The sequence below is a fragment of the Thunnus maccoyii genome, chromosome 10 (assembly GCF_910596095.1).
Source record: "Thunnus maccoyii chromosome 10, fThuMac1.1, whole genome shotgun sequence".
Classification (NCBI taxonomy): Eukaryota; Metazoa; Chordata; class Actinopteri; order Scombriformes; family Scombridae; genus Thunnus; species Thunnus maccoyii.
Window position 1 is genome coordinate 6,056,178 of NC_056542.1, and position 18,372 is coordinate 6,074,549.

The 18,372-nt window shown below is 39.7% G+C and overlaps 2 protein-coding genes across 3 annotated transcripts; one reads left to right on the top strand and one right to left on the bottom strand.

Moving 5' to 3' along the window:
- The first annotated feature begins 804 nt into the window (after positions 1–804).
- ankmy2a (ankyrin repeat and MYND domain containing 2a) lies at positions 805–10,387 on the top strand. Its single transcript, XM_042424655.1, has 10 exons — positions 805–1,026; positions 2,813–2,877; positions 4,297–4,435; positions 4,580–4,678; positions 5,434–5,594; positions 6,771–6,985; positions 7,817–7,952; positions 8,137–8,265; positions 8,393–8,522; positions 9,366–10,387. The coding sequence occupies exons 1-10, from the start codon at positions 960–962 to the stop codon at positions 9,497–9,499; spliced, it is 1,275 nt and encodes a 424-aa protein (XP_042280589.1). The 5' UTR covers positions 805–959; the 3' UTR covers positions 9,500–10,387.
- Positions 10,388–11,216: 829 nt separating this feature from the next.
- LOC121906014 (leucine-rich repeat-containing protein 72) lies at positions 11,217–13,793 on the bottom strand. 2 transcript variants are annotated; one of them, XM_042424657.1, is made up of 7 exons: positions 12,823–13,543; positions 12,632–12,705; positions 12,441–12,510; positions 12,268–12,349; positions 11,774–11,887; positions 11,586–11,675; positions 11,217–11,433 (listed from the first exon to the last, which is right to left on the bottom strand). In XM_042424657.1, exons 1-7 carry the CDS (start codon positions 12,835–12,837, stop codon positions 11,336–11,338), a joined length of 543 nt encoding a protein of 180 aa, XP_042280591.1. In that variant the 5' UTR covers positions 12,838–13,543; the 3' UTR covers positions 11,217–11,335. The 2 variants fall into 2 exon arrangements, with proteins under 2 accessions (XP_042280591.1, XP_042280592.1); XM_042424658.1 differs by lacking the exon at positions 11,586–11,675 and having other exon boundaries at positions 12,823–13,793.
- Between the last annotated feature and the right edge of the window lie 4,579 nt (positions 13,794–18,372).

The window sequence follows — 18,372 nt, forward strand, 5'->3', positions numbered from 1 at the left end:
TTTCAGTCGTTGACTGTCTGCAGTCTGTGATCCCAGAGGACACTTATATCTCCCCTGTCTATGTCGGACCTGAACTATAAACTGGACCTCTGCCTTTGGTCTGATTTTCGGTGAGCAACACCTTTCTCTCTCTCTTTCTTTCTTTCTTTCTTTCTTTCTTTCTTTCTTTCTTTCTTTCTTTCTTTCTTTCTCTGTTTAAATTTTCTTTGCACAAGTTGGATAATAGAACAAGCGGACACTCCAGCGCGCTGAATTGTATTGTACTTCTTAAGACAATGAAATCTTGAAATACCCCGAAAAATGGGGTTTTTCATGATACAACGTAAATAATTGCAGAAGAATTATACTTTATGCACGGACCTTATTTGCTTTCCATATCTGTTTTGTGTATTTATCCTTCTAACACATTGGTTTTTAAAGTATTATTTAAAAATGTGACTCTTTCATCTCTTTATTGTGGCCTATAGATGAAGACTGACACCTGTCCATGAAGATGAAACCTCTCTTAAGACATCCATGTTGTCCTCACATGTGGACAAGTGTGAAGCATTTTTAATTCTGCAAGAACTTTCTACACTTTCTAGAATTTCTTGGAAGGGGTTATTTAAGCGAAAGAGAAGGGGGGATGCACATCCGTTGTGATTGTGCTAAATGTGGCGTTTTGGCTGCAGGTGATTAATTTTACGATTTTTTATTCTGAACATATTTATTAGTGTATATTTGTCATATTATTTACAAAAATCTGTTCGAGTTGACGGAATAAAGTAATTTCGGCTGTAACCTAAGTCACCCCTACTAACAGTACGCAGTGGTACATTCCAAATGACAGCTCGACCTGAGCTAGCCTTCATGCCCGAGCATCAGCAGTCAGTCACATCCACGGAAAACGTGTTTTAACCAGGAGCCACGCGTTTTATTTGTGCCGTTATAGTCCGCTTATAAAACTATTAATCAGCAACATGTCGGCTCCTAAGAAGGGAGATTTGTCTTCAAGCGAAAAGGAATTGTTTGAGGTTATCACTGCAGGTAAGCCTCTTCTGCTAACGCTAATCCATGAAGAACCGAGGTTAGCTCCTGTTAGCTTATATGATTTAATTACGACATAAATAATACAGACAGTAAAGTCAGCATGACACTTGTGGTGCTCGGTAATTGTCTTGTTAGATCACACCAATTAACTGAGATATTAGATTGCTAACAAGGCTTAGTAACAACTAACGTAGGCTAACAGCTAATCATGTGCACAAGTAGCTCTATTCTGCTGCTGCCTTAAAGGAGAGATTCACAATTTTTCAAGTCTGTCTCATAACAACAGGTCAGGTGTCCATACGAACACTGAACGAGGTTTTCCTCACTGTAATCGCTCCTCCTGTTCTTATTGGCTGTTAAAAGATTGCCTTAAGTAAATAAATAACATTTTAGTCATATAGCACTTTTCAAAACCTGGGTTATAAAGTGCTTTACAAAAAGATAAACTGTTAAAACAACAAAATATGAATTAAAGAAACATAAAACAGAATACATAGCACAATAAAAACAAAAAACAGTTAATCATAAATCAAAATAGTGTACATGATAACTCAAGCACACTTTAAAAAAAAATAGGTCCTCAGCTGTGACTTAAAACACCAGAGACAGTTTGCTGACCTGACTCCCAGACTGGTCCACAGCCTGGGATCCAGGACAGCAAACCCACGGCCCCCTCGTGTTGTCAGTCTTGAGCCAAGGTACAACCAGCAGGCCTTGTTCAGAGGACCTGAGGGGCCGAGCAGAGGTATAAAGCATTAGTAGTTCACTAATATACTCCGGAGTAAGATCAGTTAAAGCCTTATAGATGAGAAGGAGGATCTTGAATCCTAAATTTAATCAGAACCGGGTGATGTGAGAGTGCTATGAGGTCTTAGTGAGTGATCTTGCTGCAGAGTTTTGGACTAACTGTAACCGAGTAACAGCATCTTGGCTTCAGCAGGAATAAAAAGCATTATAGTAGCCTAGGTAAAAGCATGTATAACCATTTCCAACTGCTGGAAAGATAACGTGAAATGTACTTTTGTAATATTCCTCATGTGAAATTAGCAGGACTGAAGAACTGCCTTGATATGTTTGTCAATTTTCAGCTGGGAGTCGAAAATGATGTTTAGGTTTTTGGAAAAAGATTTTTAAATGATAGGGGGCCAAAATCCACAGTGAGTCCACAAAGTCATTTTTGTGCGAGAAAAAGTATTTAAAAGTTTTTTTCTTGAGCTTATATGAGGCTTCAGCAGTCTGAGTCAGTCATAACAAGTGGATATCTGACACATTTACAGTCTTTTAGCATCAAAATCCTGCTTTGTGTTTCCTTGGACAGTGTTTCCCTGTTGAGCTGCGGTGGAAGTATAGAAACAAAAAGAGGGACCTTAGCACTAAAAAGACTGTAACATTGAAAGATATCTACTTGATTTGACTCATTTGGACAGCTGAGGCTTCACATTAGCTTTAGATAAACTTTTAAATACATTTTTGCACAGAGGGAGGACTGTAGATTCTGTCCTCCATCACTTACATTGTAGGTGCATTATGAAGGGATCTTATAATGGTCAGTATGAACAGGAGGGATGATAATGGAGAGAAAAAAAGCTGTTTGAATGTTCATTTGGGCTCCTGACTGTTGTACACCTCAACTTTCATAATAACATGGAATTAGGTAGATTCATTACAAAAGTGTAATCTGCATGCTCAAAAACAGAGGTGGGTTTACTCAGAGCTGCTTTAACTGCTGGTAAGTCTTGGTGTCGTCTTTATACAGCAGTAATATTGAATTTTGTGCTTGTAGGAAACGTTCAAGAAGCCTCAAGACTGCTGGGCTGTAAGGATGTTCGGGTCAACTGTTTGGATGAGGTAACAAAGCATGTTTGACTGTGACCAGTTTTATAGAGTTTGTCTTTTTTCCATTGTGAAAAACATAAGCTTAGTTAAATGCAATCATCAGTGCAGAAATGTCAAATATAAAAAAATTATGAATACATCAGAGCCACAAATGGATGCTTGTCCTACAAAGTATTGCCGGCAGCATTTCAGGACTAGAGTTAAATTTTGCAGAAGACAAAACACATGGTAAGATCTTTTGACAGAGGTCTTCCTTTGTTCGCTGACATATGTGTGAGACAAGAGGACTCTCACTGAAGGGCTTTAGAGGAGGTCCTTCATGTCTTTCTCTTCCTTTCTTTCTTCAAGTCTGTTATGTCCGCCTGTCAAAATCAGATGTTTGAAAACGGATGATGTGTTAGGGTTTAAGTAATGAATGCTGTGTGTGACTTCTCGGTACTTCAGTAGCTTCAGGACATTCTGCTCTTTCCTTCTTTGAGGAGGAAAAAAAAATACCGTTAAATTATGAGGCAAACATTGTCTTCGCTCACTGGCAAACATACTGCACCAGACATTCCTAGTAGAAGACACCGTGTATGTTATAAATGATATAAATGTGGTTTCTCTTTACGTACATGTAGCTCAATATGAGTCAGTGACTTGAAAGCTGCCTTGATAAATTTATAAGCTGTTATATGTAGAAAAACTGCCCAGAAAAATGCAGCTTAGAGTTCAGCTGACGTTCATAAAACAAGTTCTCCTATTTGTGACTGATCATCAGTACAGTGACTGAAGAACACATGAAAAACCTTCAAGCATAATTGTCTCTATCAGGCCGACTGAATCAGAGCTGCAACACCAACTACTTGGCTAAATGATTCATTGTTTTGAGTCCAAATTCTCAGATTCCAGCTTCTTAAATGTGAATATTCTCTGGTTTGTTCAGTCTTCTATGACAGTAAACTGAACATCTTTGGGTTGTGGACTGTTGTTTGGGACAAAATAAGACATTTAAGGTTGTCATGTTTGTCTTTGGAAAACAGTCATCAACATTTTTCACCATTTTTGGACATTTTATAGACCAAACAACTAATAACTACTAATTGCAGCTCTAGACTTGAATATTTTAGCTTAACAAACAACAACAGTCAAAAGTTTGGACACACTTTCTCATTCAAATGTATGGGAAAATTAAGTTTTGACTGGGACTGTATAATATAATATAATAACAGATAAGTCATTAGAAAAACACAGAAATAGATCATGAAAAATACAAAATACACATGCAAAAACGGTTTAAAGCATTATTCAAGTAATGTCTCCAATATACTTTATATTGAAAAGTGTTTTTGTTTGTTGTTGACTTTTATGAAAATGCTCAGTTATTAGACCCTACTAATGTTTTGTGTAGTTAGTTTTAGGTAGAAGTCATATCTTTTGTCTCTTCCACAGTACGGGATGACCCCTCTCATGCACGCTGCTTATAAAGGAAAAGCAGACATGTGCAAGCTGCTGTTGCAACACGGGGCGGACGTGAACTGCAACGAACACGAGCACGGATACACAGCGCTGATGTTCGCAGGCCTGTCAGGTACGCTGTCTGTCGGTTTGAGACGTCAGTGTCGTCCATCACAGCAGCAGAACTGAAATCCCATCTGTGTGTGTTTTTCTTTTTTTTTTATGGAAAAAATTCTTCCATGTTTGTGTTCTGACTCCTCTTCCTCTGTGCCTGCAGGGAAGACTGACATCACGTGGATGATGTTGGACGCCGGGGCGGAAACAGACGTGGTCAACTCTGTCGGAAGGACGGCCGCGCAAATGGCTGCATTCGTCGGTACGTGGTTTTGGCCGACGGTACGGGTCGAGAGTACAACATTCCTGACACGCGAGAGTTCTACATATTCGAGTTGACTGCAGATGTGCGAGGGTGTGCGAAACTCGCGTACTTGGCCGGCATGTTTTGGTTTTTTTGTTGTTTTTTCTTTTTGACATCTCGGTGAACCGAACACTCAAAATGCAAGGCGAGGAAGAAAATATTCTCACCTCCTCTGACAAATTGCGTGACTTTTTCAGATCAGAGCTCAGACTCTGGCGCTCCTTCGTGGAACAGGGCAAGCTTGAGATGATTCCCTCGTGTCAGTGAACATTATTCAAACGGTATTCACACTTGCTGACCTTATCTCTTAACATCTGAAAATTCTTGAGGAGAGATTTAGCCGTTATTTTCCATTGGAGTCTTTTGTGCAGTTTGACTGGGTCCATGACCCTTTGAGTTCATGTGTACTGGAAAGCTTAAAAAGACTGCTGGCACTGGAGCAACTGGCAGAGATCAATCATTTCAAGTAGCAGCTTTCGCCAGTATTGGACTGCTGCTTGTGCTACATTAACTGACTGACCAAATCAAACACATTCGGAGTTGTTTGTCTCCAACTAGTCTGTACGTGGCGGAAGGGCCAAGAATTCTGGGCTTGAATTTGACATAAGTTGTTATTCTACTTGTGCAGTTTTATAGTAAACATAAACACGTGAGAACTATTACATTCATGTCGGGAAAAACAACAAACTGTCTCCTCTTTTTTCCCTCCTCAGGGCAACACGACTGTGTCACCGTGATCAACAACTTCTTCTCCCGCGCCAGACTGGACTACTACACCAAACCCCAGGGTCTGGAGAAGGAACCCAAGCTGCCGCCAAAACTGGCCGGACCCCTCCACAAGGTCATCATGAGCACCAACCTGAACCCTGTCAAGGTAAGACACCACTGGACAGAGGACGTTATGTGGTCTTTTTTTAATTTTCTTTGAATTTAAACAGACTAAATGCATCTCTTTGTGCTTTTCCTTCCACTTCCTCTCTCCCTGGAAAATGATTAATAGAGGAGAGATACTCATGATGTGTTTAGTGGTTCTTAACAACTATAGGACTAAGCAGACTGACTCTAAATCTAAACACACCAGCAGCTGATTTTTGCTGATTTTCTCCTCCATCGAGTCATCAGAGATCTAATGAGCTGCTGCAGTGATTGGTTTGATTGGGAACCTGCATGTTCTCAGGTCTTTCCAGTCTGGCTTACAGCATGTAGGGCAGCACCAACAATACAATATATTTCACTTTAATGAGTGTAGATTTGTTTTTGGTGAAGCATCGCCTCCTGTTTTAGCAAAAATGATAATTGCAAATCTTTTAAGTGTTAAACTTTTGAAGTTCTTAAATTATCTTTAATTGTCCAGAAGTTTAAGAAAGGAGGCATTAGGTTTTATTTTGAAATTGCAAGCTGAACAACATGATATGTATGTATATTTGTTGTGTTTTATATTTCCGCTGCTTTATTTGTATATTAAATAGTTGAGGCTTCACTCTACCTTCTGTGTTTCTGGTCTCTATTTAAATTTACAAGAAGTTTGTTTTTTTTTTTTCCTTTTTGATGATTAAGTTAAACCAAATTTATTTGCCTCTGCTTCTTTTTCCCTACAAAGTTTGTTTGTAAGACATCTTTTTCTGACATTTTATGTACAAAATTAGCATAAACATTTACAGATTGATGGTGAAAATAGTTTTGTAGCACTCTGTGCAGTAGATGATGCCAGAAAATGGTGATAATTTATTCCCAGCTCATGATGATGTCCTTAAATTTCTTTTTTTTCTGATGAACACTCCAAAATCCAAAGATATTCAATATATTATCATGTATGACACAGCTTCAAATCTTCACGTTTGAAGAAAAGAAATGATTAAAACCATTATTTGGTTATTAAAATAGTTGTGACTAATTTTCTGTCAGTCAACTAATCGATTCGACTAATCGTCGCAGCTTTAGCACATAAACAGAAAGAACAGGACGGCAACACACTTTGACCACATGTGGAACAGAACAAGAAAACAAAGCGGGCAGATCTGTTCCTTGTTGACAAATCTCTCGTTTCCAGATGGTGATGCTGGTGAAGGAGAACCCCCTGCTGGCGGAGGCGGAGGCTCTGGATAAATGCCGCCGGGTGATGGAGCTCATCTGCGAGAAGTGCATCAAGCAGCAGGACATGAACGAGGTGCTGGCCATGAAGATGCACTACATCAGCTGCGTGCTGGGGAAATGCGCCTCCTTCCTCAAGGACCGCGAGGACAAGCTGGACGGCCTTATCAAGAGGTCAGGCCGTATGTGATGTAGACTCTCCTCTCAGTCGTGCTCCCCTTTTTATGTTAATCTGATGACAGTTTAACATGTCGCTCTCTCAGTAATGGTTTTGTTTCACTTTCAACAAGTTACAAGTCTGAACTGATTGTCGTCAGATTAGCGTAAAGGCTGCAGCAGCACAAGGTCATAAATTTAACATCTCCATCATCGTCTCTTATGCACATAATTAGTGTAAGAAACTCTTTGAGAGCCAATTTTAAGGCATAAACAAAAGTCTCCTTCCTTGATTTTTAACTGAAACTCACAGCTCTCTCTCTCGGGTTGCTAAATACAGCATGAGCTTTGTCTATTTCTGTTAATATCCTGTCATATCTGAATGAAGCTGTAAGGAACATGAACATAAAAGTCATCAATATGTCAGTGACATTCTGAAAAGGCCTTATGTTAATATTAAATTAACTGTGGGAAGTAGGAGAGTGTAGCATTCTCACTATTCTCAGTTAGGGCTGTAACTAAGTATTATTTTCATTATCGGCTGATGTGACGATTATTTTTTGTGGACATGTGGACTGTTTTTTGTTGTTGCCACATTTTCAAAGCTTTCAAAGCTTAAAAAAGTCTGCAACTACTTCTTCTTCTTCTTCTTCTTCTTCTTTTAAACTTTCCTAACCACGTTTGACTCACATGTTCTTATAAAGTCCCACTGAAGACGAAGCTGAAGTGGAATTTTATAGGATCAAAACATATCAAAGTGTCTGTAAAATGTATTTTAACAAGACAAAAACACATGTTTCCATTACAAGAGCTTTCTGACATATTTCCACCTCGATCCGTCTCATCCAGTTTGCTGAAGGGTCGGGACAGCGACGGCTTCCCGGTGTACCAGGAGAAGTTTCTCAGAGAGTGCATCCGCAAGTTCCCCTACTGTGACGCTACTCTGCTGCAGCAGCTGGTCCGCAGCATCGCTCCCGTGGAGATTGTGAGTTTGACTGATGACTAGACTGAACAAAAAAAAAATTGTTACTTCCAGACTTTGTGTTTTGTGACATGATGGAATATATATTCAGTAGATGAGCCTCGTCTTAATGTTGTTAGTGGTTTTTTGTGAGATGGCTGATCATTTCTCTCGTCCTCATTTCTTTTTGAAATTCCCGCTGTCACAGGGTAACGACCCCACAGCTCTGTCAGTGCTGACTCAGGCCATCACAGGTCAGGTCGGCTTCATGGACGCGGAGTTCTGCACCTCGTGTGGAGAGAAAGGAGCCGAGAAGAGATGCTCTATATGTAAAATGGTGAGCTTCGATGCTTCTATAATCGTTTATATGTTTGAATGAGTAAGCTTTGTTTTCATAACCTCTTCAAGGATTCTTCATCTCACCTCAACTGCTGGTATTTCTTCTCTCTTGTCTTTGTGACCAGGTGATCTACTGTGACCAAGTCTGCCAGAAGATGCACTGGTTCACCCACAAGAAAGTTTGCAAGAAGCTCCAAGAGCAGAGAGAGAAACAAGAGGCAGAAGCCGCCAAACTGAGGCTGCAGCAGAGCAAAGGTACTTCAGCTATCTGAGAGGCAAAACATGAAACCTGATTAAACACTAAAACAGGGTTTATACATCCAGTCAACATCGCAATGTGGCAGGCGTTCAGTTATGCAAGGCAGCTGATATTCCCGTTATCAGCGGCACGTCGTCCCGGTCTAACAGTTACTGTCACGGGGCTGATCCATGCCCTGATGTTAGCAGTATAGCTGTGAACGCAGCAGTGCAGGGTGTGCACAGTTTAGGCTATTTGTCAGTTAATAAATGCTACAACTCCTGAAGACCTGAGCCAAGTTCCCGTGTCTTGCTTGCCACCTGCTGATTAAAGTGAAGGGAGTTAGCGAGCGAAGTTAGCCTCTTGTGACGGAGCATAAATGAGCTACACCTGATGCCCATTGGAACCTGACCAGGCTCACTTAAGGTGGACCTTGTCGAGTCTCTCCCGAGTTTTGCTTGACAAAATTGGATTTAAAGAACACAGTTTGTAGCGCACATATCCTGCAGCGTAACCGTCAAACAGCTCATTTGCATTTTCACTCATTTTCAAAAGTCGATCATTTCAACAACTTTTGGGTGCATGATGAGATAAAAAGCAGGTGAAATTTTATTTTTTGTGTCAATGTGTCAAAGTCAAGCTGCTTTAAAAATTTATTGGAGTAATGTAAACCTGAACATCAAAGCTTCTTCATACAAATCAACCTCTTGTTGAGGAAGTATCGTTTCTGAAACTGGAACGAACAGAACAGGAAACATCATGAAACTGTCGATGGATGACTACCACGTCAGGTTGCTTGATTCTGTTGTTTTCTGTCTAAAAGCGACATCAGACCTAACCGTACTGCCTTTGTGTTTCAGAGGAGAGTTCAGCAGCGCAGGAGGCCACAAACTCCATGGAGAAGCTCTCAGTGGAGACCAACAGCGAAGCCGCCCCGTCAGACACTGCAGCGGAAACCCCAAACCCCGCCCCCATCCCAGCCGCTGACAACTGAAGAACGTCAGCAGCCGCCTGTCCCAGAATACATCCATGCACCCACAAACAGAGAGCGAACTGGCAGTGAGACTGAAAGCCAGACAAGGACTGGTCCAGCAGGAGATAAGAACCCATATTTATTATTGACATGAGATTGCCGCCAAGGCAGAGGAGACACTACGAGGAAGGTTTGTGCCACAGCGGTCATCTTTTTTGTCATTTTTATATGTTAATTTTTCAGATGATATAATGTCATATGTGTGTGTGAAAATTATATAGGCTGGCGTGTTTGTGGTAGAGGTCACTGGGAGGAATTTTAAGTGAAGATGTGAAGAGCTAGATGTTCACATCAACCATGAAACTGTAATGTAATTCTGCCTTAAGAAACTGTAGCAAACCTGTGTGCGAAGGAAGTGACTGTGTAGCCAATCAGAGCAGTTCTTTGCAAAGAATATACTTGATTTGTTAACGGGGACGTTCTTTTGTACTGACTGAACCTCATTGTGGACGTTGAGTGGATAGAGGGGCTGCACAATATTGACCAAAAAATGTATATTTTAAATATTATAACAAGACATGACTTTATTTGTATTTTTCACCATCTAAAAGGTAGTTTTAAAAACATGTGTGGATGGTGGAAGATGATGCTTATGCTCAGGTTTTTTCAAATTATAACAAACTGAAAGTTTTCTCCCGAAGTGCAACATCCGTTTTGTTGATGAAGGATTCTACACAGCACAAAAAAAACCCGCATCATCAGTACTGATGTTCTTCAGTTTATTGTGCAACATGAACGGACAGAGAAGTCACACATAAGGCTTTGTTTGTCCTGAACGCTGATGGCTTCTACAGTGTCAAACAAATTTATCTTAATCATGTTAAATAAAGACCAGCTTCATCAAATCAATCTGGATGATATTTGTTGGACTTTTTCACAGTTTGAGTCATTTTCCCATGCCCTTTTTTTGAAAGTGTACATGTGCTTTTTGTGATTTTCTGTTATTTTTATACTGTTATATTGGATGTCTATGTTGGTTAAAGGTGCAAAACATGAGGTGAACACATGCAAACGGACAAAAGCCAGAGCTTCATCCAGCTCTGAATGCTTCATTTGCAATGTTACTCCTACTTCTTCCTCCTGTAAACTACATCTATAAACTACAAGGGAGATGGTGCGACGGTGGATTGTGCTGCAGGAAGCTGTTTCAGTCAACACCATCAGACCTGCAGCAAACACTGTCACTACTGCAGCTACAGTAGATCCGAAGCTCATCTACTTACAATAGACAAGTGAAGATCTTAGCAAAAACTTAAATCATTCATAATTGGTTAATCCATCCATCAGTTTTCTGCTGCTTATCCAGGTCACATCAATGTCATTAGGAATTATCTTTATATACTACTGGGAAGCACTGAAAAAAGTGATATATTAATAAATAATTCTAGGCAATATCGTCCCTACTGGTTTTCTAACATACTTTGGTTGAAAGTATGATGTTGAAAAAGGTGTTAAATTGCATTTTATGTGGTATAAAAAAAGGTCAATTATACTTGGTGAACCCTGCAGAAACCATCAACTGATGAAACTTCTGCTTCTTCTCTGCAACATAAGTGTTTCTATCCAGAAACGACACCCTGGTTATTCTAGAAAGTTCTCATAAAGCTTCCGAAGGTCATGTCGGGTCAGGACAGTGTATTGTGATTGATAATTATGAACCACGTTGAGCAGATCAGAGTTATTAAAACACAGCAAACACATCTTTGCACTGTGTAATGGTTGGACTGTTTCTGCAAAGTAAATGACAAACACTGATTTGTTGAGGAACCAGCCGACATCCTGCTCACTGCTTGCGGGTTATGAGACTCGTCTGCCGAAGGCAACGGACTGGAGGACACGATGGCGATCCTGGCTGTGCATCTGGAAGGACCTCCTCCTCTCCACCGACTTCACCTCTGACAACAGAAAGATACCAAACCTCTGATTAATTTTAACAAAAAATGACAGAACAATAAAGAGGCAAAGTGATATTTTATAGTGACAAAATGTGAAATCTTGCAGGTTTGTATAGATCAGCTGTTTCCCTCTAATGGTCTTCATATCTCACCTTTTCTGTCTAACACCTGAATAGAAGGCAAGTAGTGGATCACGTGGTGGCGATACCCGGGTTCATGGGAAATAGGATTGAGGTAAAAAGCTACACAGAAGCCCCCATCAAACAAAATCAAAGAGTCACATTTCTCCATCTGAGAATAAAAGTCATTGATTGATTGATGTGACTGTAAAATCACTAACTTGCAGTTTGGAGCTGCTGCATCTTCCTGAGCTCGTGCACCGTGTCGTCCAGTCCTCTGATCTGGTTGTTGTGGAGAAAAAGAAGCCGGAGGCAGGTCAGATGATTTAAGGCCCCTGTATGGAAGACGCAATTCAGATAGACATGGATCCATATTGTCTTCTTTTCTAAGATTTATCCATAAAAAGCTCTTTTTCAGCACTGATTGTCTTGCTTAGCAATAACACAGCTACACAAATGAATACCTGGAAAAATATACCATCAGTCCCTTACTGTTGGAATCTGAGCAGCATAAGTGTTTTGCATTAAATGCTTTATCTTCTATAACAATCAGGAACTGCAACCACATCCAAAACAGACTAGAGTTTGAAAATCGCGTTGTAAAAACCAGAACATTTCCTCAGATTTTAGGCCGTTTTGTGCCACAGGTCGGTAAAAATCTCTCTTTTATAGCTATATCCCAGATGAACGTCCAGTCAGGAGATACAAAAATCACCAGAAATAGACTTGATGTTGTTATTTTGAAGGTAAAGTTCGGTCAAGCAGCAGTTGAGGGAGCGACAGCTGAGCTCTCTGATCTGAAAGAGTCAGAATAATAACGTATTACTCTTTGGGTCTCTCTTTAAAATAAGTTGTTGATGAAATCTACAAAGCTGTACAGAAATCTACCTTGTTGTTATTCAGCCACAGCTTCCTCAGAAAGTGAAATCTTGATAAGTCAGGAACACCAGTGAGTTTTCTGCTCAGCAAAACAGCAAATATTGTATGTCAAAGTGGGTTCTTGTTTGTAAAAATCATTTTAGCAAAGCAATTTTCCCAGCAGCAGCTGCAGTGAGAGGAACAAGAAAAGTTTGCCTTACTTCCTGGTGAGGCTGATTCGCCAAACATCAACATCCCTTCTTATTCCACACTTCTGAAGAGAGTCCTGGATCTCCTGTGTACAGTGCAAGAGAAGATAAAATACAAGTAACCTATACGATTTACACGTATGTGCCTTCGCTGATCTAATCTTTGCTATCTTTTGTCAGTGTTTGATAAAAAGCTGTCTTACCTTGGATACCTCCATTGTCTGCCACCTTTGGATTTCAAGACCAGCTGTTGCCGGGAAACTCTGCTGTTGTGCTTGAAATCACAACAACAAAGAATTCTTTTAGTTTTAAAAAATGTGTGATAAAAAGGTTCACTTGGATTAGATCTAGTTGGGTTTTTTTTTTTTTTTGATAAACTAGATCAGTAAAGTCAGATCTGTATCATTGATTAGCAGTGAAGGCAGATGCCCAGCAGAGGGCAACATTTCACTAGAATTAACAGGCAAACAAGGTCAATTTAGGTTAGTTTTTTAAGGTTTATTCACACTGTGGTTCCTAACTGTGTGCAGCTGAAGTCCAACAGTTTTTCCTTTTATTTTCAGCCAAACAGCTGATTTTACTGACACACGCTTTCAGCCAGAAGCAGGGTGCAGGATGTGGTGACTGTTTGAAATAAAACCCTCCACATCTTACTTGTGTGATTGAAAGCAAAACAGATCACTTCTCCTCACTCAAAGCCAGTGAAGGCTCTCTTTACTCTGCGTCTACTGGCTTTCATTTTATGGAGATATTGTCACTCACATGTTGAATATAAAAGGGAATCTTGCTCTCAGTTTTAACAGATTAGTTTATCAGTTATTTTAACCAAATTTTACATTCATAAATCAACATTTACAAGCAAGAAGCTAAACTCTTCTGAGCTGATTATGTCGAAAGATACATTTAATCTCTAGCTGAATGTACTGATAGTTTCAGTAAGGTTTATTGGAAAGTTGTTATAGTTGTAATTATGTTTGAATTATTTTATTATATTAGCCTTTTCTGAGCTTTTTCCGAGCTTTCAACCATCATCTCATGGTCTTCATCAGCAAAGGGAGCAGGCTCAGGAATGTGGTTGTATACAGTGGTGGAGATCATAACCTGGTGTTGGATGTGAAAGGTCTCCACATTGAAGACATTTGATGACACCTGGGCCAGTTCTATTCACTGATGAAAACCATGAGATGTGGTTGAAATCCCAGGGAAAAAGCTGGGAAGTAGAATTTGATTTGATTTTATCACATATATGGTTAAAATATTCGTAACCATGTCCACCAGATGTTATGTGACCCACTAATAAAAGCACCATGAGTATATTGGGGTCTTTATTTTTACAATAATAATAGCGTAAGTACTATTGAGTGTCATATTGGATCAATCTCAGGGGCAAAACGGAAATGAATGAGACGCATCCCCCCATCTTTTGTCTGTCTTTGGTCGGGATCCTTTCCAAACTCTTGCCACGGTGACCTTTCTGTCTTGGCTTTGTTCCAGGTGTTGTGCATTCCTTTTGTCCCCCTTTTCCGGTCGCCCTCGCCACACCTCCCATTTACCGCATGTGGGCGCTTCCTGATCATGCACACACTCCCGCCATGCTGCTTGTCAATATGCTATTAACCCAGCCACCTTTCACTTCCCATGAGGGTTACGGGCAACCGAATTCCTGCAGCGGAGTCTCACTGCCGGTCTGTGTGTGTGCACAGAGAAGGCAGCCGGCTCTCAGCTTTCTGTTTCTTTACACAGTGAGAAGACAAAAGCCGAGGGGGCCTATCATATTCACTTTTCAGCATTCATTTAACCCGGCACCGTAAGAAGCTAAGAAGGGCGTCGAAGTGTAAACAGTCTTCTGAGAAGAGTTGGCCATGTTGTCCTTTATTTTCTCTCGGAAGTGGAGTGAAAGAGTCTCTGGTGTCGCTGTTTGAGGAGAAACAAAAGAGAGAGGAAACAATAACAGCAAACTGAGGGTGAAGTTTAACGACAGACTGAGTTCAGCTGCTGAGGACACTTGAAACCAGAATTATTTACACAAGTACAGTTTTAAAGGACGGGTTCACAATTTTTTCAAGTGTGTCTTAAAACAACATTCAGGTGCCCACATGAACAGTGAAAGAGGTTTTCCTCGCTGTAATCATTCCTCCTATTCATACTGGCTATTAAAAGATCCCCCTTCAAATGTGCTTTCAATGTCAGTGATGGGGGATAAAACCCACAGTCATTTTGTGCAAAAATGCATTTAAAAGTTGATGTGAAGCTTATACAGTATCAAAAAAGAGGGACTTTGGCACTAAAAAGACTGTAACGTTGAAAGGTATCTACTTGATTTGACTCATTCGGACCACCGAAGCTTCATATTAGCTTCAGATAAACTTTTAAATAAATTTTTTGCACAGAAGGAGGCTTGTAAATGCATTATGAAGGGGATCTTCTAACGGCCAGCATGAACAGGAAGAATGATTACCGCGAGGAAAACCTCTTTCAGTGTTAATTTGGGCACTTGACTGTGAGCCTGTCCTTTAAGGTTCTGGTATTTCTATTAGTCTACATCTTCCTAGTAGCTACAACTTTGGATGCTAAGATTGAACGTTAGCTTAACTCCTTCTCGGCAACAGCAATTGTCCGATATAACTCTACATTTAAAGGGTTCAGTAGGAGGGTTCTTTTATCTTTTCAAAACCAAAAAGTGCAAAACTGTAAGAGATGGATTAAACAGTTAGTTCTTTTAATCCTTCTTTCCCTTTTATTTATTTCCTCCCTTCTTTCCTAAATGATTTCTTTCATTTCTCCCTTTCTTCCTCTTCTGATCTGCAATCCTTGAAAATACCCAAAATTCAAAGTGATATTTTAAACTGGCTGCAAAACTACACTCTATTTTTCACAGTGGCTACTTTGAATACTTGAATACATACATCTGTACTTTAACCTAACCTGTGAATGCAGTACTCTTACTCAATACTTAATAGCTTTATTTCTTTTTAACACTGTAGTATTGCTGAATTTTCCGCTGATTCAAACAACAACCTTTCACTCAGCAAAAGAAAACACACCACCTCAGGCCTACTACACCTCTCACCACAGCCCTAAAAAAAAAAAAAGTGCTTGTGTGGTAATAACGCCGAACAGACAAGTGATGTGCGTATCAGCTTTCATTCGCATGAGCAACAATTAGTGTCTCCGCACGACGCCTCTTTTCAAATCAGTAAGACAAGCCTGGATTGAATGTTCCCCCCACAAAAGTAATTATATCTCTCCTTGTTTTGAACAGTGGACACACAAAGACTCCAGTTAGTCTGGGCACTCGAATCATCAGACGTGTAACTGACAGGGATTGAGAGGCTAGGCAGAGGCTGGATGGCGTAGACAGACAGCAAATTATACTTAGACAATATCATCTTTCATTTCTGAATTAAACGTGTGCCCTGAGAGAGGCAAGTCAAGACGTGGAGAATATCTAGTATGGGAAACTAACCAGAAGGCAAAACATGAGTTGGTGTCTTAAATCGTCAGCTGCGTACACACACACACACACACAACCACACACGTGTGATTCATTCTCCATCACTGCTGAAGACAGCGGTGATAAATGAGCAGCTGAGGATCGGATCAGGGTCAAATAGTGTTTGCAATAATTTTTTAAGATTTGTCTGACACAGTCGGGCAACACGACAGATGTGAGAGATTTATGATTTTTAATGAGTTCTGAGAAAATTTGGCAAAATTGTCTAATGATTGGAAACTAATTGAAGTTTTTCTACATCAGGAACCAAAGATTCACTGACTAATTCCTCTTTATGCACAACAATAAGTGAACAACATGTTTGTTCAAGCTTTTATGCTCAGTTCATGACAAATATGAGTCTATACAAGACTGTTTTTCAGGTTAACAGCTCAGCAGCCGCATATTTGTGACAGTAATCACATTATGGTTGCGTCTGTGGCTTTTGCTGTGTTTAAGCTTTTAATGAGGATATAACAGGCTCACAATGGATGGTGCTCTCAGTCACCAGTGAGTCGAGCTCCACTGATAAAAGCTAACGATTCGGTCAATGACAATGATGATTCAGTATAATCGGCTCAGTTTGATGATTCAGTGTTAAAAAGATTTGTTCGTACATGCACTGAGCACCTCCGGTACCCGGTTATGTTAAAAGAAACAGGCTAATAATGAATCATTTTGCGGTATTCTCAAATTATTTAACCACGTTTTGTTGAAGTTGGGAAGGTTGTTGAAAGATATCTGGTGCAAACACTTTTCCACATGCACATGAGAAGCTGTTCATAACCCGAAGAGTCCAGCTCGTTCTAGACAGAGCGCATATTTCTCGGTGCTTTATGAGATACAGTTTGGTTTGAATTTCACTCTTGAGTTCTAATTTTGCTCGTAATTTTTATGACTTAATGCGGACAGAGAAGCGAACACGGCTGCACCAGCGTCGCGGCTGGATGGTGACGTCAGACGGTCCATCTCTTTGGTCCAGACTGAAATGTCTCTCATGTCTATCGGATTGATGGATTGTCATTAAACTTTGTACAGACATTCATTGTTCCCAGATGACTTTGGTGGCTCTTCTCTTAACCCGCCATGAGGTAGAGTACCAGTCGAAAGTTTGGAAACACTTTCTCATTCAAAGTTAATGGGCAGATGTGTCCAAACTTTTTGATTGGTACTGGACATATTTGCAGTTTTAAGCAAAATGTCATGACAACTATTGAATAGTTTGTCATGAAATGTGGTGAACGTTATTATTATTGCAAGCAAAAATCTATTTTTTGCTCCATAAAATTATTTATGTGTTGAAGAGTTTGGAAGCACGGCGAGCAGGTACTTTTAGAAAAAGGCAAATGAGTAAAAAACTGAGTGAATTAGGTTTTTATTGTGGGTTTATGGGGATTATAACCATCTTTCAAGGCTGTTTTTATTCTGGAAGCAATCTGTGATGTAATTTATTCTGACTTTAATGGATCCAAAACATTGTTTCTGCCTCATTTAAAATATAGAAACTGTTGCGTTTAAATGATCCAAATATAGACGGAAAACTGAAGTTGACCTGTGATCTAATGAAGACTTCAGCTTTACTAAATCACTATTAGTGAGTTGAAAGTATTGCCTTCCATCTCTTCTTTTAACTGCTACTTTCACATTTCATTCACTATATCACAATAATGAATACATTTATGTTGGATTTCTCTTCAGTGGATGAGGATCAAGTGTGTCTGAGGTGAATATTTTTACCTCGTCTGCCTCCTGAGAAAAATATAATGATTTTCAGTTACATTTTCTAGTTTTTAGTTCCTATTTTTTCTAATAAATATATCTCTCAGTGTCAGATATTGAATGCTTATAAATTTTACTGATGGGTGGAGGAATTTAAAAACACCAGAGACAATAATACAAACAAAACAAACCAGAAACCATGTGTAAATGTGCCAATTACTCAGGCACATAATCCCATCATCGTTACCACCACTACCATCACAACCACCACCATCATCATCATCATCATCATCATCATCATCATCTGTTTTTTCATTAGTGGTTCCACGTCCCCTCTTTTTTTCCTCTTTATTGAACATTATGAACATACAGACCTTCAGCTGCTGGACATTCTTGTACAATTCAATAGTCCAATGTGTGTAAAAAAGTAGATATCAGTCAAATGAAATATGAACCAGTAAACAAATTAAATCTAAAAATTAAGAATCTAAACATAATTAATAAGAAATAACATCAATAAAAGTCAATATACCTTAATCAG

Excerpts from the sequence above, each read along its gene's own strand:
- LOC121906014 (XM_042424657.1), bottom strand. Across the intron at positions 11,676-11,773 it reads GCAGCAGCTCCAAACTGCAA|CTTTTTACCTCAATCCTATT; the intron begins GTTAGTGATTTT and ends GCTTCTGTGTAG. Across the intron at positions 11,434-11,585 it reads TCAGGTGTTAGACAGAAAAG|AGGTGAAGTCGGTGGAGAGG; the intron begins GTGAGATATGAA and ends TTCTGTTGTCAG.
- ankmy2a (XM_042424655.1), top strand. The coding sequence starts at position 960 with ATGTCGGCTCCTAAGAAGGGAGATTTGTCTTCAAGCGAAAAGGAATTG. Across the intron at positions 1,027-2,812 it reads GTTTGAGGTTATCACTGCAG|GAAACGTTCAAGAAGCCTCA; the intron begins GTAAGCCTCTTC and ends TTGTGCTTGTAG. Across the intron at positions 4,436-4,579 it reads GATGTTCGCAGGCCTGTCAG|GGAAGACTGACATCACGTGG; the intron begins GTACGCTGTCTG and ends CTGTGCCTGCAG.